Source organism: Marmota flaviventris, chromosome 10 (genome assembly GCF_047511675.1).
Source record: "Marmota flaviventris isolate mMarFla1 chromosome 10, mMarFla1.hap1, whole genome shotgun sequence".
Classification (NCBI taxonomy): domain Eukaryota; kingdom Metazoa; phylum Chordata; class Mammalia; order Rodentia; family Sciuridae; genus Marmota; species Marmota flaviventris.
Genome location: NC_092507.1, coordinates 102741365 through 102762600, shown reverse-complemented (window position 1 = coordinate 102762600; position 21236 = coordinate 102741365). Strand labels below are relative to the sequence as shown.

At 39.6% G+C, this 21236-nt stretch overlaps 1 protein-coding gene across 1 annotated transcript; it reads left to right on the top strand.

The window, feature by feature from the left end:
* Positions 1-9278: 9278 nt before the first annotated feature.
* Chia (chitinase acidic) lies at positions 9279-20954 on the top strand. Its single transcript, XM_071618775.1, has 11 exons — positions 9279-9303; positions 10597-10626; positions 11912-12113; positions 15072-15128; positions 15798-15963; positions 18260-18384; positions 18564-18687; positions 18967-19152; positions 19632-19751; positions 19834-19975; positions 20692-20954. Exons 1-11 carry the CDS (start codon positions 9279-9281, stop codon positions 20952-20954), a joined length of 1440 nt encoding a protein of 479 aa, XP_071474876.1.
* Positions 20955-21236: the final 282 nt, after the last annotated feature.

Here is a 21236-nt window from a genome sequence, read left to right as displayed (position 1 = left end):
AAAAAGCTTTCATTAGTTGTTGAGAAAGTAAATTCAGCTATTTGGGGGTGAAATATTCTGTTGATGCCTATTAGGCTCATTTGATTTGTAGTGTTGTTTAGGTTGGAAATATCATTATTGATTTTGTTTTGATGACCTGTCTACTGATGATAAGGGTGTGTTGAAATCACCCAGTGTTACTGTATTAGGGTCTATCTGAGATTTAATGTCAAGAAGTATTTGTCTGTGTGTGTAGTTGGATGCATTGACATTTGGGGCATATACATTTATCATCATTGTATTTCTTGTTGGATTGTTCCCTTTACCAGGATGTAGTGGCCTTCTTTGTCTCTTCTGATTAATTTTTTCTTGAAATCTGCTTTGTCAGATATGAGAAAAATTACTCTGACTTGTTTTCAGACTCCATTTGCATAGATTTTTTTCCATCCTTTTTCCCTTTAATCTGTTAGTGTCTTCACCTATGAGATGAGTCTCTTGCAAATAGTATATAGGTTAATATTGTTTTCGATCCATTCTGCTAATTTCTGTCTTTTAGTTGGGGAGTTTAGAGCATTTATCTTCAGTGTTGGTATGGGTATGTGTCTGTAGTTTCCTGCCAGTTTGATTTTTTGCTATATTTAATTGTCTTTATTCTCATTTAGTTGATTACTTTTATATTGGCCTTCATCCACTTGGGAGTTTGGGATTTATTTGGGGGTTTTTCTGTGTGCAGTGTATCTATGAGTGTTCTTTGTAGTGCTGGGTTGGTACTTATGAATTCTTTTAGTTTATCCTTGTCATGGAAAGTTTTTATCTCTGGCAATTGTTTTCTTTTAGAGTTTAGAATATCTCATTCCAGGCCCTCTTGGATTTTAGGGTCTGAATTGAGAACTCAGACATGAGACTTATTAGTTTGCCTCCAAATGTGACCTGATGTTTTTATCTTGAAGCTTTTAATATTCTGTAGTTATTTTCTGTGCTAGACATTTTGATTATGGTGTGTTTTCTTTTCTGATCCATTTGGCATCCTATATACTTCTGTATGTGGATATCTGGCTCATCTCTGATACGGGGAAAGTTTTGTGTTACTATCTCATTGATAGTATTCTTAATGCCATTAGTTTTTGTCTCCATGGTTCCTTCTGGTCCAGTGACGCTCTGGTTTGGTCTTTTTGTCCCAGAGTTCTTGATATTCTGATCGAGTTATATCATTTTTTCCCTTTACTGCATATTGTGTTCTCAAGTACACACACCCTGTCTTCAAGGGCTTAACTTCTGTCTTTGAGGACTGAATTTCTATTTTCTGTGCAATCTAATCTATTGTTGATGCTTTCAAGTGAATTTTTAAATTGATTCATTGTTTCTTTTGTTTCCAGAGTTCTGATTGCTTTCTTTTCAATATTTCTATTTTTTAATTGAAATGTTGCTCTCTAAATTCATTCCTTAGCTCTTGATTAGTTCATTGAACATTTTAATAATCAATTTTCTTGTGATCTTTCTTCAATATTTTATATGCTTCCATATCTGTGTAATCTTTGTTGGGGGATTACAAATTTGGGGTGGGAGGGAATTTGTTTGCTTGTTTTCTATTATTTTCAGAGGTCTTGACTTTGCTTATCATTTGAAACAAGGTCCCCCTTCCTCTTTCATATGCAAGCCTCTTTGACTAGTTATTATTATTGTTATTTTTTGTTTTGTGACTTCTCTCTATTTTAGATATATGAGTAGAAGTCAAGGGTTGGGACCCGAGGTCTCTCTCTGGCTGTTATTCCTTGGGGTCTGGTTGTCAGTTTAGGGATTTTGTCTCCCCAATTCGACCAGTTGAAGTAATGTTAAGGCTCTGGTGTGTGGCTAGATTATGGGTGAGATTAATTTTTGCTTGGCTCTGGAGTATTTATCAACAGCAGATTCTCTATTCTGTGATCTTGAAGTGATCCAAGTAGTTTTAAGCATCTCTTAGTGTGAAGGGGAAGCCAGGAATAGCAACAAGTGTACAGCCTTAAGATCAATGTCTAATATCTATTTTTCATATCTGTAATATTAATTACCACCTCTATAGTAATGGTGGGGTCAGCATTTAGCATTAGTACCAACAGTTGTAAAAAATGTGAGGAGATCAGGCCTTCAACACCAGGTGTCATGCACTATATGAATTATCACAAAAACTTAAATGGGGGTGGGAATTATATAAGCTATATAATTCTGTTATTTAGTGGGATTACAGATTTTTTTTTGACAGAGAGAGAGAATTTTTTAATATTTATTTTTTTAGTTTTAGGCATACACAACATCTTTGTTTGTATGTGGTGCTGAGGATTGAACCCGGGCCGCACGCATGACAGGCGAGCGCGCTACCGCTTGAGCCCATTACAGATTCTTAAGTAAAGAGAAAATAAGGTATGAAGGCAAAAGAAAGTTTGAAATATTTTTAAAATATCAGAGGAAAGTCAGATTGTCAGCTATAAAGAAGGAATAAAAATTAATTGAATGTAATACAATGAGAGAAAGGGGAGAGCGGGGGAAGAGAAGAAGAGAGGAAAAGGGAATGGGGAAATTTAGCTGTTGATGGGGGAGTAGAGTGAAGAAGGGGAGATTAGGGGAACAAAAACCTTGGTATGAACAAACCAGCAAATGTAACATTTAAAAAACTCAAATTCTGGTCTAAGTATACCCCACCTGTCAAATCAAGGCCAAATAAGAAACAACTGCCAAAGGAAACAATTATGTGAAAGTAAATTATATGAATGTGTATGTGTATGTGTGTATATATATTTTCAAACCTAGATGCACAGTGAGAATACACTGTCACACACACTATCACACACACATACACACACACACACACTCACACACATCCACATGCACTCTCACAAAAATCATGCATGGTGGAAAAAAGTAAAAATATAATCCAATATGAAGAAATGATGTTTGAAAAATGTTTTAAGTGTTAAAATTTAAAAACAAAGAAGAAAAAATGGATAAAATGGGAATGTGAGGGAAAAGCAATAAAGAAAAAGAAAAAAAAGAGAGGAAAAATCTTAATGAAAAATAAAGGTCTTGTTTCTGCTGTGGTTGTGGAAAACGTTGGCAGGAATGGATTTTCCTTGTTTATATTTACTGTTGGCTCTGTAGCTGTTGGTCAAGAGCTGGGGATTATTAGGTCTAATGTCTTTTCATTCCGCTCCTCCCTGCCAGCTGGGTGCAGTAACTCTCAGCTTCCCGTCTCTCAGCACAGGGGAGAAGAGTTGGGAAGTGCTGGTGAATGGTGCAGTCCTGCAGTGGGTGAGGCAGACTTCTGACCTGGATGCTCCAGTCGTTGGGGTTTAGACTTTGAGGAACCTTTGGAACTCTTTAGGTGGGTGTTTGAGATTTGATCCATGCCCCCATTGCTGGGAAGATACCAGTGGTCTCTGCTGGCTGTCCGGATCTCTGGGGCCTCTGGTAAAATTCACCTTTAGCCCATAACCCTCCACAGGTTTTACCTTCCCTGCTGTGAATGTGAATTATCCAGTATCCACCTAGAGGGCAAAAGCTCCTGTGTGGTCACTGCATGTCTTTCCATTGGCTCTTATGGGACCAGCAACAAGAGAGCTTTCTCCTCTTCGTAGCCAGAGCCTGTATGAGCAGGTAAATACTATTAGTGCCTATTTCAGTGACTCTGGTTCAGGCACACCTTGCTGGTCACAATATGAGACTGCTAGCCGCTTCCTTTGCATGTTCCTGATCTGTCTCTGCTCATTTCCAAGCAGCATTTATGCACAGCTCCCAGGCCATACTCATGGTCATTTTCTGGGCCAGTGACCTCAGTTCCCTCCAAGCTATCTGGCCCACTGAACCACTTTCCCCACCAATTCTGTGTTCATTAAGATCAGTCTCCCTCTCATATCCATAGGTTCCCTGAGGCCAATTTTTAAAAAATTTGTTCTTATTCTGCACACTGCTGTCCCACTGTGTAGTCTCCCCCAGCCCCTCAGTGGCCACCACCCGACAAGATGGATCATCGCTAATGTATTATTTCTTACATTCTCTTCAAAGTTTCTGACTCTCTGTGTCTCTATAGTTTCTTTTACAGACCTCTCTCAAGTTTCAGTAAGTTCACCTGGTAACCCCCCTCACTGAGGAGCAGTCTTCCCACTTCCTAAGTGATGCTGAGAAACTCCTAGAAGTGCATTCTTCCTCCAATCTGCCATTTCTCTCCCTAAACATTTTAAAAACATGAAGTTTTTCAATCCATGAACATGGATTTGTCTTTTAAAATTTCTTTCAACAGTATTTTGTAGCTTTCATTCTCTTTGCTATTATCATGAATGGACTTGTGTTCATGATTAATATACAGAATATACGAAGAACACAAAAAACTTAACACCAAAAATAGCCCCAATTAATAAATGGGCAAAAGAACTAAAGAAATTCTTCTCAAAAGAAGAAATACGTGTATGAATTGTCATGTGTAGCTAATAAAAAAAAATTAAAAAAAGAATAAGTACAAATGGTCAATAAATATATGAAGAAATGTTCAATATCTCTATCAATCAGGGTGTTTTAATCAGGTTTTTTGTTTATTTGTTTGTTTTTGTTTTGTTTTGCTGCTGTGACCAAAAGAACTGACAAGAACAATTTAGGGGAGGAAAAGTTTTAGAGGTCTCACAGTTTTAGAGGTGTCAGTTCATAGATGGCCACTCCATTGCTCCTTGTCCAAGATGTGGCAGAACATCATGCAAGAAAAATGTGGTGGAAGAAAGTGGCTCAGGACATGGCTACCAGAAAGCAGAGAGTGACTTCTGCTCAACAAGGACAAAATATATACCCCAAAGGCAACCCCCAGAGACCACCTCCTCCAGCAAGACCAAACCTGCCTACAGTTACCACCCAGTTAATCTGTTCCAGTGGATTAATCCAAGGATTAAGTTAAAATTTTCATAACCCAATCATTTCACCTGTAAACTTCCTCACATTGTCTCACATTAGAGAGGTTTGGGGGAATAGCTAATATCCAAACTATAACACAAGGAAATGCGAATCAAAATTAAATTCAGTTTTCAAATAAAAATTAAATTCAGTTTTCTTCTCACCAGTCAGAATGGCAATTATTGGGAATATAAGTAATAATAAATGTTGATGAGCATGTGGGGGAAAAGGCATACTCATATATTGTCGGTGGGACTACAAATTATACAACAACTCTGAAAAGCAGTATGAAGATGCCTCAAAAAACTAGGAACAAAATCATTATACGACCCAGCTATCCCATTCCTTGGCATATATCCCAAAGATCCAAAAACACTATACTATAGGAATGCAGCCGCATCAATACTTATAGCAGCACAATTCATAATAGCCAAGCTATGGAACTAGCCTAGGTACCCATCAACAAACAGATGGAAAAGAAAATGAGGTATATTAATACGATGGCATTTTACTTCATCATAAAGAAGAATGAAGTGATGGAATTTGCTGGTAAAGGGATGGAACTGGAGAATATCATGCTGAGTAAAACTAACCCAGGCACAGAAAGTCAAGGGTTGAATGATTTCTCTCACATGCAGGAGCTAGAGCAAAATAAGGATGGGGGAGAGGGGGGGGGGATTCCATGAAAACAGAAAAAAAGATGAGTACAATATAGGAAGGTGATTGCGGGGGAAAGAGTAAAGATGGATTAAGGGAGGACAGTGGAATGAAGCTGATCAAACTTTCCCATGTGCATATGTGAAGATACCACAGTGAATTTCTCCTTTATGTAAACCCATGATGTACTAGGGTTTTAAAAACAAATAAATAGAAGAAAGATGAGTAGAGGGAAGGAAACAGGGGAGGGAAGAGGGGCAGGAAAGGGCAAGTGCTTGGAACTGAATTAGAGCCAATCATGTTCCATGTTTGTATAGTTATGTCAAAATGAACCCCCAATATCATGTGTATCTATAATGAACTAAGAAAAAAATTATCTTTGTGCTTTTAAGAAAAGCTTAATGCTGAGCTTAAAATGCAAGAAACAAAACACTATGTTTTATCATTTTACAACTCGGTGGATAGAGACGGACATCGTTACCCTAAATACATGTATGAAGACAACCAGAGATATGAAACTTGTGCTCTATATGTGTAGTATGAATTGTAATGCATTCTGCTGTCATATATAGCAAGTTAAAATTAAAAAGCAATATGTGTTATTATTTTACTTATAGAAATTTAAAAATAATGAATACTAATAATGAATAAAACTAATAAACTGTAATAAATTCATGTAAAACTAGTGAATAACTATAATGTACTAATAAAAGCATAAAAACTAATGAACATTTTATTTATGGACATAAATAATAAAATTATTAAAAAATAAATAATACAAAATTCAAGATAGTGCTTACTCAGGGGATTTGGTCATCTAACTGGGAAAGCACATGCAGACTATTATTCAGGATAATATTATCTTTTCTACACTAGATGAAAGAGCATTTTCATTTAAATATATTTTTGTTAAATGCATATCTAAGCTCACGGGTACAGCAGATTTTTTTAAAAAACCTTAAAAAGACTCGTAGCTTCTAAAACAAAGTTTAAGGAGACTACAATTAATACTAACATATTGAAAAAATAATGAGAAGGGTACACAATGATGTCGATTTTAAATGTTTATTAGTTCTATAAATCTTTTGGTGGGAATTCTTTCCAAACTCCAGGTGCTCCGATGGGAGACCAGTGTGACAGGGCTCTCCTGGCTCAAGTTTGAAGGGAACTCCTGAGGACCTCCTAAGAAGGAATGTTATCTGTGGTCAGATCATTTACTTTGAAGGATCTAGGTGCCAAATTCAATAGAAAACACCTCACTGAACAGAAGCAGTAGCTAGAACTAACAGTGCTGATTAGGATAAAGCCGGGGCTGCTGACCTCGTTCACTTTTGCACGTGCTTGACTTTGATTTGACATAATTCTGGCTTTTTGATCCAACCATATTCTCATGGCTCCTTCAAGAAAATGCCTCACCCAGGTCAACCTGGACCACATACAGACCTTCTCCACACAAGGAGACAACGCAGCACAAATATTAGGTCTCCATGATGGAGGCAGTTAGTCTTGGCACTAAATCCTTGCTCTTCTGCTTAATAGCTGTTTGATCAATTTTCTTATCGGCAAAATTGGCGTGATAGAAATATTTCATTTTATAGGCTAGAGGAAATAATGAAGTCGAGTTTTCTGATGAAAGTGTTATTTTTCATCACTCTGCATTTACTCTTCATTCTTTTAAAATTTCATTTGGTGATCAGTCCCGTTGGAAATGTGGATCTAAGTGTCCTGTCATTCCCTCATTGAGGGTCTGGCACTGCAGGATCTTGAATCCTGCGAGGAGGTGTTCATGGATGGAAAATGAAAGTCTGATTTCATTTAACCTAGACCCCGTCCCACTCCCTCGCCTGCGAAAGACTTGATATCAGTCAAGTCCAAGGGAGGCTCTGCATTCTCATCTTTGATTCAGTGAGCTTCCTCATGTCTCTCTAGTATTTCAATATTGTTAGAATTGGTTTGGGGCACGGACATGGTGCTAGAAGCACTAGGTACAACCTCTGTCCCATAACAGGTGTTTATAGTGTTAGTTGGTATTGTTTGTACAATATTTGTACAATAGAAATCTTTCTTGACAACAATTCTACTGGACTTTCTCTGGTCCTGTGAATGGGGACAGTGGTTTGGATATGAGGTGTCCCTGAAAAGCTCCTGTATTAATGCAGGAGGTGAAGTGATTAGATTATGAAATCGGAAGACTGAAGAGTCCATCCTCATTTAAATGGACTGACCTGTGGTAACTGCAGGTGAGTGGGACATGGATGGAGGACTTGAGACTCTGGGGATGTTCCCTGGAAGGGTTCAACTTCCTGCAGTCCCTCTCCTTTCTCTCTTTGTTCCTGGGCCACCATGAGCTGAGTAGCTTTCCCTCGATGTGCATTTGAATATGAGGCCCTGCCTCATCTCAGGCCCATGGCAGTGAAACTGGTGGACATGGAATGAACCTCTGAAACCATGAGCCCCCCAAATCTCTTCCTCCTCCAGGTTGTTCTCATCGGGCATTTTGGTCACAGCAGTGAAAAACTGACGAGCACAGGAACAAAACACTCCAGACTTAACTATCATAGAAGAAATGGGGACAATACAGTTTCCAAATATAATAATGGAAAAACCAGTCCAGACACAAACTAATAAATAAATAAACCCCCTACTAAGGTGCCACCATCCCGTGATGGACATCCATATTCACTAACTGAATTCCAGGAATTGTCACAAGATCATACCATATAGGCTTTACAGCCACATGCTGGAGCACATAGATTAATTAAAAAGAAGTGGAGATCACTCAAATACAAAGAGAGGATCTAATCTGGATTTGAAGAATTGCTAAGATGGAGATAGGCAGGGAGGAGAAGGAGACCGTCCAGACAAGAGGTGGAGGGGCAACTTGAGCAGAGGCATACAAGATCTCAGGACCGTGAATAGACCACTGTGGTGAAATGGAAATTCACTGTAGGAGAATGACAATGGGTGGTGTTAGGAAAGGGCAAACTGGCATTAATTTTAAGCAGAGAATTCTAAAAATGGTCAATTCCAAATATTTCTCCAAAAAAAAAAAAGAAACTGATTTCAGTATTCATACCCATCTATCCATCAGCAACATGAAACAGAATTCTTTTAGCATGTCCTGGATATAACTTGAAAGTAGGGAACAACAGGAGGTTCTTGGTGGCCTGAGAGGAAACTTTTCAGGAAACAAACAGTCTTAGATACAATTATCTTGTCATCATAACTTGAAGTCATTCCAAAGTAAAATGTTCAGAAAGTAGCACCTACAAAGGGACAGTAACTTTGGCACTGATTGCACAAATTCCATAGGCAAAATTCCATGAAGAAGAAAGGTTGATAAATCAACTGATAACTTCTAAGGGTTCTATTATTTATTTTCCAATAAGGACATGATTTGATATCAGTCACAAAATGTACTCAAAAGAAAACCTAACCACAGAATCAAAATAGATGCCTATCAGCTGTGAGAACTGCCAAGAAAGCTATTAGGGCCAGTGATGGACTCCACCTCCCTAAAGGGAGATGTGGCATGGTTCCTCCTTCTTGGGCTGGGAAGGTGGTGCAGCTGGTGGGAGGTCCAGGGGGCAGTGTCCTAGGGGAGGAGACTTGTTGACACAAGGATTAGTGGATTAGCTTTGGCACAAGTCCTGGTTTAAAACTCTCCATTTACTGTTCAGAGACTCAGATGGTATAAAAGCAAACCCAGGCTCTCCTGGAGCAGTACTAAGGGCATGGCAAGACTTACTCTCCTCACAGGTAAGATGCAATGAGAAATGGAGCCTTCGCCTCACCTGATTTCTCTTTCTCTCAGGCAGTCTTTACGTGAGGCATCTATGTTTTTCCATTTTTGATCATTTCAAATTTTCATGGTCCTGAAAGAAAGTTCACTTCCAGTGCTTGTCTATCTTTTTTCATTTTTGGCTGGGCTCCGTTTTCTCCTCTCCTCTTCACTCAGCACCTAATTGTAATTGCCATTATGTTTATTGACATGCTCATGTCTGACAAGAAGCTTTTTCAGGGAAGAAAATCAGTAGGAAATGAGATAATATAGCTATGTAAGTTGCCTTTGTTCTATTGTTTTCAGAATTATTTCTCTTTTGTACTCTATAGTCCTACTGAGTGAATGAGGTACATTTAAAATGTGGCTCTTAGAATTTCAATCATTACAAGAAGTGGTTGATAGTTGTTCAGAGCCAAGTCATATGCAGAATTTTTGTGGTGGGTTGTGGTACCAGGGATTGAACCCAGGTGTGCTTAATCACTGAGCCACAACCGCAATCCTTTTTTAAAATATATTTTTCATTTAGAGACAGGGTCTATCCTATTACTAAGTTGCTTAGGGCCTCACTAAGTTGCTGAGGCTGGCTTTGAACTCATGATCCTCCTGCCTCAGCCTCTTCAGCTGCGTGCAATTACAGGTGTGCACCATCACACCTGGCCTGGCAGAATTTATTAGTTTCTCTAAATCTGTGATTTACAATCTTTACAAAGACTCAAGGCCTTTTCCAAATGAAACCTTAAGTTCTTCTCTTGCTGGAGGGTTAAAAACAAACAAACAAACAAATAAACAAACCCGTAAGACCCAAGGGACACTGAATTCCCTGTTTTAAAGGATGCCTGATGCCTGCACTTTACAGGGCTATACTCACCTCAGCTCAAGGAGATGGGGAATTTGTGGATGTGCAGTTATTGAGTAGATTGAGTATGGGGTTGCTGTCAGACAGTGCATCTTTCATAGACAGTAGCCACATCTTGGCAATTGTGAATAATGCCACAATGAATATGGTAGTGCCAATCTCTCTTCAATAATACTCTTTTCTGAAACAGAAGGTGGAATAAGGAAACTTGGCCATTTTTTATTAAGTTATGAAAGAGTAGGTCTTGTGGTGTGTTTATTGAAAGGACTGTCCTCTGGCATAGGCATCTAGTTACACTAAGTGTAAAAATCTATGGTAAATAGGATAGCACCCAAGGCCTCAGAATCAGATTCTCCAGGATACAGATAACATTTTCAGAATAAATGGGTTTTTTTTTTCTCTCTCTCTTTAGGACTGGCCCTTCTTCTCAATGTTCAGCTGGGTAAGTCAGTGACTCTGTTTTACTATTGACAAAATCTTTTCCTACTAAAAATCTCGAATCCCCAAGAATATTCATCAATGAGGTGAATATTGATAATGCAATTGTGTGTTTAAATGTGATTTCAAAAATATATCCCTGGGGCTGGAGATATAGCTCAGTTGGTAGAGTGCTTGCCTAGCATGCACAAGGCCCTGGGTTCAATCCCCAGCACCATAAAAAAAAAAAAAGAAAATAAAAAATATATCCCAGCATTATCTCCCTACTTTTTTGAAAAAAAAATATGTTGAGATAAATCATACTACAGAAACAGATGGGTTTGCTTTAGGGAGAGCGTACTGTTTGGGGTTGGCTGTCCCTGCTGTCCTTGTCAGCACAACCACCTGAGAGTTATAAACTGGCATTCACTGGGCTAGGTAGGACTACTGGGCATCTTTTCTTTCTTTTTCTTTTTATTCTGATTTGTTATATATGGCAGCAGAATGCATTTCAATTCATATTACACATATAGAGCACAATTTTTCATCTCTGGTTGTACACAAAATAGAATCACACCATTCGTGTCTTCATACATGTTCTTCTCAGCAAAAGAAACAGTCAAGAGAGATGAATAGAAAGCCAACATTTTGGGAGCAAATTTTTACCACATGCAAATCAGATAGAGCACTAATCTCTAGGACATATAAACAACTCAAAAATATTAACACCAAAAAAAAAAAATAGCCCAATCAATAAATGGGCCAAGGAACTGAACAGATACTTCTCAGAAGATGATATTCAATCAATCAACAAATATATGAAAAACTGTTCAACATCTCTAGCAATTAGAGAAATGCAAATCAAAACTACTCTAAAATTTCATCTCACTCCAGCTACTAAGAATACAAAAAATAATCAGTGTTGGCAAATATGTGGGGGAAAAGGCACACTCATACATTGCTGGTGGGACTGCACATTGGTGGAAAGCAGTATGGAGATTCCTTGGAAAACTGGGAATGGAACCACCATTTGAACCAGCTATGCCACTGGGAATCTTTTCTTAGATTTCTAAGCTAATCCAAGATCTCAAAATGACTCTGTCATAGTAATAATAGCCAACTACAGGTCAGTTACTCGTTCCTGAGTTGGCATCTTTGGACTCATCTGTAAGTGCTGTTCATACCCGTCACCACCAGACAGAGATCAGGCAGCTGAGGCACAGGGAAGGAAAAAGACAAGGGCCAATACTCACACCACAGTTCAGCAGCACCTAAGCCAGGACATTGCCTTTCCTCTCTACAACCCACAGGTTCCAGCTACCAGCTGACATGCTACTTCACCAACTGGGCCCAGTACCGCCCAGGCTTGGGGAGATTCATGCCTGATAACATCGACCCCTGCCTGTGTACTCACCTCATCTATGCCTTTGCTGGGATGAAGGACAACCAGATCACCACCATTGAATGGAATGATGTCACTCTCTACCAAGCTTTCAATGGCCTGAAAAATAAGTAAGAGATTTTGTGCTATTTGTCTCTCCATGCCTGGCTCATATCACTTAATTTGGGCTACTTTGGTGGGCCAATAGTTAACAAACATCAATGTTTCTTAAATGTAATTCAGTCAATCAGCTTGAGGTGGACTAAGACAATACATATTGTTTTCCTTTTCAATTGACATCATTGTGTGCATTTATTGTGCAAAACACAAGGCTTTGAAATATGTGTACACTGCAGAAAGGCTCAGTTGGGCTAATTAACATAGGCATTACCTCACATACTTAATTTTTTGTTGTTGTTAAGAACATTTAAAATCCACTCTCTTGGTGATTTTCAAAACACCGTACATTGTTATGAACCATGATGCCCACACTGTACAATGGTGTTTTCTTGAACTGGCTCCTCCTGCCTCACTGAAATTTTCTATCCTTTGACCAACATCTCCACGAATCCCCCACCTCCATCTGGCCCTGGTAACCACCATTCTACTTTCTACTTTTATGAGTAGAAGGTTTTTTTCTATTCCACTTGTAAGTGAATTTTGTGCTATTTTTCTCTCCATGCCTGGCTCTTATCACTTAATTTAACACTTCTATTTTCGCCCAGGTTGTTGTAAATGAGAGACTCATTCTTTTTATGGCTGAATAGCATTTCATTGTGTATGTATTACAAATTTTTGTTCATCCACTCTTACACTGATGGACACTTGGGTTGATTCCACATCTTGACTATTGCAAATAATGCCACAATTAATAGGTAGTGCCAATATCTCTTCAAGATATTGATTTCATGTCCTTTGGGTAGAAACCCGGTAATGAGATTGCTGGATCATATGGTAGTTCTATTTGTAACTTTTTTAGGAGCCTTCATACTGTTTTCCATAATGACTATTACTTTACATTCCCACATAATGGTGTACAAAAGTTCTCTTTATTCCACTTCTTTGACAAAACACTGATTATCTTTCATATTTTTGACAATGGCTATTATAAGAAGAGTGAGGTGGTGGCTCCTTGTGGTTTTCATTGGCATTTCTCAGATGATTAGTGATGTCAAGTGTCTTTCCACATGTCCATTAGCCATTTTTTTTTTCTTTTGAGAAAGGTCTATTCAGGTTCTTTAATAAAGTTATTTGTTTTCTCCCTACTGAATTGCTCTGAGCTCCTTATATATTTGAAATATTAAGGTCTTATCAATGTTTGGTTCACAAATATTTCCTCCCATTCCATAGGTTGTCTCTCCACTCTGTTACTCCTCACTCTGATTGGTTCCTTTGTTGTGCAAAGGCTTTAGGTTAATGCCAACCCATTTGTTAATATTTGCATTTGCTGCCTGTGCTTTTGAAGTTACATTGAAAAAAAAAATCATCATCCAGACCATTGTCATGAAGCTTTCCCCTGTGTTTTCTTCTAGTATTTTTGTAGTTTCAAGTCTTAAATCTTTAAACCACTTTGTGCACATGTTTTATATGGTGTGAAATAAGGATCCAATTTCATTCTTCTGCTTGTGGATAGGATTCTGTACTTCCAGCAAACCCTTCCTACATGATGCTGATGCTTCTGGTTCCAGAGATACACATTAAATAGCAAGTACATAGACAAAAATAGTACCTACCTTGCCTGCTCTAGTACACATTCAGAAAATATGGGTTCAATTTCTTAACTGCCCCACTGTTATTTATTTATTTATTTATTTTTTGGTGTGTGTGTGTGTGTGTGTGTGTGTATGTGCACACACGTGCGTGCGTGTATATCCCAGAAAACTAAAAATCATCTTGGCTACTTGCATCAGGAAGCAATGGGTAGAGAATTACTAAACTTTAGACACTTTTGAGCCCAAGAATGAGAAGGGCTTCCTGCTACCTTGTAGTTAAGAGTTTCACTCAGTTTAATCATGTCTGAGATAAGGAAGACTTCTAGAGATTGCTACCATCAGCAATAACACTACAATGAGTGCAAATACTAGAATTTAATTGCTATTAATCACAGTAGAAAATAAACTCCTTTAGATTATTGTTTCTGCAGGATGGTCCATTGATTACGTCCATTTGTATTCCATGTAACACTTCATATAAATGCGAGTCCCTACTCTATTGCAACTGAAGCAGAATCTCTGGGAAAAGGACTCTAAACCTGGAATGTTAATGTCCTCCTCAACTCTTGAACTGGATTCTCATGTAAACTTACGTTTGAGAACCACTATTCCAGAAAATGGTATTCCAAGCCTAAGAATTTGTATTAATTATCACAGAGGACATAATTATGAGGACATAATTATGCTCAAGCAACATTTATCATTTTATCAGATGGAATAGAATATTAGCTTTGAGGGACACACTTCACACATATAGCTGATACATTCTTTTTTCTCTTTATTAATTTTTCTTTATTAATTTATTTTTATGTGGTGCTGTGGATCAAACCTCACACATGCAAGGCAAGTGCTCTACCATTGAGCCCAGCCCCTTGCTGATACATTCTTAAAAAAAAAATGTTCCACTGGGCACAGTGGCACATGCCTATGATCTCATCAAGACAATGAAGCAGGGAGGATCACTGGTTCAAAGCCAGCCTGAGAGACTTAGCAAGACAGACCCTATCAAAATAAAATGAAAAAGGGGTTGGGATGGAGCTCAGGGGCAGAGAGAAGGAAGACTGAGATAGCATGTGCAAGGCCCTGGATTCAATTCTCAGTATCACACACACACACACACACACACACACACCACACACACATCATAGTTTATATTTCCTTTAGGAACCCTGAGCACATTTATGTTGATAACAACATGAAGAAATTTTCTGAAGAAAGTATTCAGTACTTGAGGAAAAGTGTTCTATATAGTAATCATGGAATAGGAGCAAGACCCATACTAAAAACAACAATGTTATTTTAAAAAGAAGCACTTCTGTATTTTGAAATTTCTCTTTCTTTCTTTCTTTTTTTTTTTTTTTGTCTTTTGCTTTAAAGGAACAGCCAGCTGAAAACTCTCCTGGCCATTGGAGGCTGGAACTTTGGAACTGCCCTGTAAGTCCTCTCTGAAGAGCCTGTTGTCCATTTGTTATTGGAACAAGTTAGCCCAATGTGATCTCTGTCCCTTTAAAGCTTCACAATCTAAGGCAGGGACTGAAGGATGCACATTGAACAAATATGCTAACTTGATAGCTTACTATCCCAGAATGTCAACACTTATTAAGTAGAACATACTTAATTTCATACATTTAAATTTGGTTGGATATTCTGGGATCCTATCCATAGGTTTAACTATCTGCTTCCATAATGATCTTCCAAGAGTACAGACCTGAGGAAAATCTTGTACAACTTCTATTTGTCTCTTGGGTAAAGAAAAGAGAAAGTCATACACATAAGCAAGAAGATTCCTTGTAGGACACGTGAATTTGGGGAACTATTTAGACATAGAACACAGTGAGCTGAACACCCAGGTATTCAAAGCATCAAGGACAGTTTGAGAGAAAGATTAGAGCAAGACCATAACAGAATAAAGGGAACACTGAGACACCATAGCTTGGAAGAGTAGTGGTGACAAAGGATGCCCAGGAGAAAACGAGGAGCATGCATGCCTCTGGGATAGGGGTCCTGGTGAAGGGCTGAGGCAGAAATCGAGGAATCCACTTTTTATGTTCCAACGTATTGAGACCATGAGGCCATGTCCTGCTTTTTTGGTGTCTCCCTCAGTTTCTCCACCATGGTTTCCACTCCTGAGAACCGCCAGACTTTCATTGCCTCGGTCATCACGTTCCTGCGGCAGTACGGGTTTGATGGGCTGGACTTGGACTGGGAGTACCCTGGGTCTCGTGGGAGCCCCCCTCAAGATAAGCATCTCTTCACAGTCCTGGTGCAGGTGAGGAAGGAAGAAATAGTCTCTTTAGCCCTAGATAATTGAAATCTCTTGTTTCCAAGGAGAATTGGATCGCGGCATAAAGAAAATAACCTTAATTTAGAATTATAGGATTTTAGCATTGCAAAGATTCCTAGAAGCCATGCATTCATATGTCAACAGCTTTTAAAAACAATAACTGCATGTGTGCTAGGTGCCAGACATTCCTCTATATCATGTGTTAAGATCGTAATTCATTTCATCATCACCTGTACTCTACAATAGAGATACAGATACTATAACTATGATGATATTTATTTTACAGACGAGCAACTAAGGCATAGAAAGGTTATAAGAAACTTGTCCAAGATCACACAACTCATGTCATAAACACCTACCTCGTGGGCTAGTGAGTCCACCACTTTTAAGAGTCATAGTAGACTAAGCTGCCTTTTATTACTGAGCACAAACATGCTCTTGGCTTTAAAGCCCACGGAATCTGAGGTGGAAGACTTAAACCTAACCAACAATTACAGTAATTTTGAAAATGCCATGATAAAAGTCCACAGAGTGTAAATGTAACAGAGAGAAGCTGCCTAAGTCTGCTCTGGACCCCAAATCAGAAAGCTCTTCCTAGGTAAAGTGATGCTTCCTTTAAAACAACACAAAACCCATGTTAGCCAATTAAGTGAGCACAGGGCAGGCAGAAATGAAGACATGGAGACCCATGTGGGCCAATGGTGTGCTGGACTGTGAGGCTGCACAGATGCCCAGAGTCAGATCATGTGGGGACTTTATATTAATATAAAGAATTGGAGTTTACCCTCAAGGCAATGGGGTAACTTTGAAGGATTTTAAATAGTAAAGAATTATAATAAAAATGAGCTTGGGAAACGCTGCTCTGGCTTTAACCTTGGAGGATGAAGTGGAAGGAGGTGAGGAGGAAGGGACAGGGTTAGGCACCTGTTGAAGTAAACCAAGCAGGAGATGAGGAATGCCCAACAATGTCTGGACACCCAGGGAAGAAGGCTGTATTCAAGGTGTATAAAGATGATGAAATCAACAGGAATTAGGGACCAACCACAAGTAGATGCATAAGAGAATTCCTAGTTTTCTGACTTTGAGGTCTGATTTGATTGTGGTGCTATTATCTAAGATGGTAACTACAGGGAGAAGCCTAGATTTGCAGTAAGAACAAGGACTGATTAACAAGAGTGGGAGGTATCTGGAATGCCCAGCTGGTGTTGGAAGAACACCTATCTGGAGTGCAGGGCAAAGATGTGATAGAGTGTGCCAAAGCCATCAGCAAGGGTAGATGATCACCAAGAAAATGAATGCAATGATGAAAGTCGGGGACTAAGCATGCTTTGGAGATTTAATCTCTCTCAAAATGGACTTTTTTACTCCATGTATCAGATTGTCAGCCATATTGTGAAGAGTTTCAGTGTTACGTAGCTCACTACCTAAAGTCAGTTTACTTATTCATTACACAGGTCTGATGATCAGAGCTAGCATCTTTCTTCTTAGCTGGAACATGCCTCCAGTCATATAGTATAATGTCCAGTTATCAGGTTTTCAGTTCAGTGGTCTGCCCACTGAAACAACAAAGAACAAAACCTCAAGATTTGCCATACATGGGTTCAATATTTCAAGACAGCAATAAAATCCTGCCTACAATTTCTCTTCTTCAGTTAAATGACCTGCTTCCTTCAACCGATAGACCCGTGACAATTTTCAGAGAAACTCCTCTGGGATACACTATGGCACTCCCACATAATGCAATTATTAGAGCTGAGCTCAGTACTGCAAATTAGATTAGAGTCACACAAAATAGAGGTTAAAAAGTCTCTAGCCCTGAATGGGGGTCTCTCATGTGGCAGTTACCACCTTCCTGATTGGCCAATTTAGCATTTTATTTGATGGGGTGTCAGTCTTATAAGGTAGTTCACCCATAGAACAAATGGAAGCAAATTTCTATACTGCTAAAAAGTGGAGGTTACTATAGCAACTGTAGATCTCAGTGTAATGATAAACCTGAGGATCCAACTAGTCACCTAAAACCCAGGCTGTGGTCATGAACTGGCTACTAACTTTCTCTGGGATTTAGAGAAATTGTCTAATGCTATGGATATTAGATATCTATAAAGTTGATTAATACTATCTAACCTATCAACCTTGATCAGGGATGTTGATAGAATAAATTAAGACAAAAAATATGAAAGCAGAAAGAATAAGAAACATGTATGTAAATATACTTGATTGACAGTTAAGGAGTGGAAATCAGCTCATATGTGACCTAATATATCCTACAATTCTGTAGGAAATTCGTGAAGCTTTTGAAGAAGAGGCCAAGAAGACCAATAAGCCCAGGCTATTGATCACTGCTGCAGTTGCAGGTGGCATCTCCACCATTGAATCTGGCTACGAGATTCCCCAACTGTCCCAGTGAGTGATGTACCTCATCTCAAACTCCTATAGGTGTCCTTGAGGCAGAGTACACTTGTCCTTGGTCTGTGTTATTGTTGAGGGACTTTGTTTAGGAGGCTTTGGAGAGGTGTCTTCTGTCTGCACGGGTATGGGAAATGACCACTGGAGAGTGTTTTAAGTCATTTACCCCACCTCAGGTATCTGGACTACATCCATGTCATGACCTATGACCTCCATGGCTCCTGGGAAGGCTACACTGGTGAGAACAGCCCCCTCTACAAATACCCAACTGAAACTGGAAGCAATGCTTACCTCAATGTGGTAAGTCTCTGCACAGAAGCAAATGCAGATCAGAGGTGAATGGAAATCACATGGAGATTCAGGCACAAAATCAGAGTGAATTCCATAAATGTGTCACTTAGACAAAGTCCTCATGATACTGATCATATCTCAACTAATTTCATCAAAATATTTTGGGAAGAAGAACACTAACCCTTCAGTCATTAATATCATGCAATTTTATAGAACAGAGAGCTAACATAACTAAGCCTTGGGTCCTCAGCTGGTTGGAGCCTATAGCTAACTCAAGTGCCATTTCAGGATTATGTCATGAAGTACTGGAGGGACAATGGGGCCTCAGCTGAAAAGCTCATCGTTGGTTTCCCAACTTATGGACACAACTTCCTTCTGAGAAACCCTTCCGACAATGGAATTGGTGCCCCTACTTCTGGTGCTGGCCCTGCTGGACCCTATACCAGGGAGGCTGGGTTCTGGGCCTACTATGAGGTGGGTAGTTTGTTCTACACAGTTCTCTGTGAATTCTGCGCACGGTGCTGAACAGTAGAAGGCCTTAGTGCTAAAATCTAATGAAATCATGAATGTTCTTTCTGTCTAGTACCTGCTTGCTCTGAGCAGTGTTATTCCAAATTCTTAAAGTATTTCAATAGCATACTTAATAACTTAATCCACTTAGTAATGAATATCTCTTCAAGCAATAGACTTAATGTCATTTACACTAGCACACAAAGAATAAAATAAATGCATCTCTCATTTTACTGTTGATTGCTCCAATCAAGCTTGCAGAATGGGGACAACATATGAATATCTGAAACACAACTTGAGCTTCCTTACCATAAATAGGTAATTGAGGAAAACCCAATTAGAGACAAGAAAAAAAAAACAAAACAAAAATCAAAGGCATAAGTGTATAATTTTCCCCCATGGAAATAATATTTTAAATATTTGAATCTGTTTAATTATTTAAGATCTGCACCTTTCTGAAAAATGGAGCCACTCAAGAATGGGATGCCCCTCAAGAGGTGCCCTATGCCTATCAGGGCAATGACTGGATTGGCTATGACAACATTAAGAGCTTCAATATCAAGGTAAGGTCAGCCCTCAGCTATGTGGTGATCCAGCATGGGACCCTAGGAAATCCAACTCCTGTTGTCCTCTGTCCTTACACAGGCTCAGTGGCTTAAGCAGAACAAATTTGGAGGTGCCATGGTCTGGGCCATTGACCTAGATGACTTCACTGGCACTTTCTGCGACGAGGGCAAGTTCCCCCTGATCTCCACCCTGAAGGAAGTCCTGGGCCTGCAGAGTGACAGTAAGTGACAGCAGGGGGTACCTGGGTGTATGAATTTTCCTAATTCAGAAGGCAGCCTTGCCATCTGCCCACTGAGGACACAGGGAGACTTCCCATTTCCTTACACTGTTCTTGCCCAAGTAAGAGACAGGTGCGGGCAGTCCTTTCCCAAGACCTGAACTTCCACATCAAGAATTTTATTCCCATGTGGAAAACCAGGCCAACCTGGGTTGTTCTTTACACTGCTAAGTCTTAAGGTTGTGTGAGAGCCCACGGAAATTATACTGATCTTCAGAGTAAAAACCTGCCTCTACAATCCTTTCTTCAAAGTCTTTCAACCCACCTGGAGAGATCCAACAAGAACTCCTCTCTACTTCTCTCATGTCTCTAATCCGTCATTGAGGAGACATACCAGCTCTCTAAGTTGTTACCAGGTTTTCTCTTAGAGCTTACTTGTTCGCCACTTGTACCCTCATCCTAAAAAGGTGTTTTATACAGACAAAGTGCACTTAGTGTACTTTCTTAATGACTTTGATGTCGTAAGGGATGATAGACTTGCTTCTAGGGGAATTCAGGCTGACTTGACATGACAGCTTTTCTGAATTCAGTATGGAGCTCCCTTCTGATCTTCAAGTGAGGGACTCCAAAGCTAACTGCAGCCCATCTCCCGAAACTTGCCCCCGGTTTTCCCCTCTGGACCAGACCCACTGGTCTGACCTGTGTGCTGTATGTTTCAGGTTGCACAGCCCCTGCTCCCAGTGAGCCAGTCACTACTCCTTCTGGCGGAAATGCAGATGGGAGCGGGAGCGGGAGCGGGAGCGGGAGCTCTGGTGGCAGCTCTGGGGGCAGTGGATTCTGTGCAGACAAACCCGATGGCCTGTACCCCGTGGCTGATAACAGAAATGCCTTCTGGCACTGCGTGAATGGAATCACCTACCAGAATAACTGCCAGCAAGGGCTTGTCTTCGACACCAGCTGTTTATGCTGCAATTGGCCATGAACCTGTCTCTGTGTCAGTCTCCTTTGCTTCTCACAAAGGACATTTTGATTCTCCCTAAAGTTCTATAATAAAGCCAGCAGTCAAAATGAGTTTTCTTGGTTTAATATGATTTAGGTGGAAACCTTTTCTAGATGTGACAATGCCAGTTGTGCATGGGCTGGAGTGGCCATGGAGAGTCTTTGAGCAAGGGGTGGAACCAACAGCACAGCTGGCTGTCTTCTGTCTACCTCTGTCCACCTGCAGGGGGCTGCAAGAAGGAAATTTGAGTGCTGGGTGCAGGGG

What these genes read in the sequence shown, in the direction of transcription:
- Chia (XM_071618775.1), top strand. Translation starts at nt 9,279, where the DNA reads ATGGCAAGACTTACTCTCCTCACAG. An exon ending in TCTTCTCAATGTTCAGCTGG is followed by an intron (nt 10,627 to 11,911) that starts GTAAGTCAGTGA and finishes TACAACCCACAG; the next exon opens with GTTCCAGCTACCAGCTGACA. An exon ending in GAGATTCCCCAACTGTCCCA is followed by an intron (nt 18,385 to 18,563) that starts GTGAGTGATGTA and finishes ACCCCACCTCAG; the next exon opens with GTATCTGGACTACATCCATG.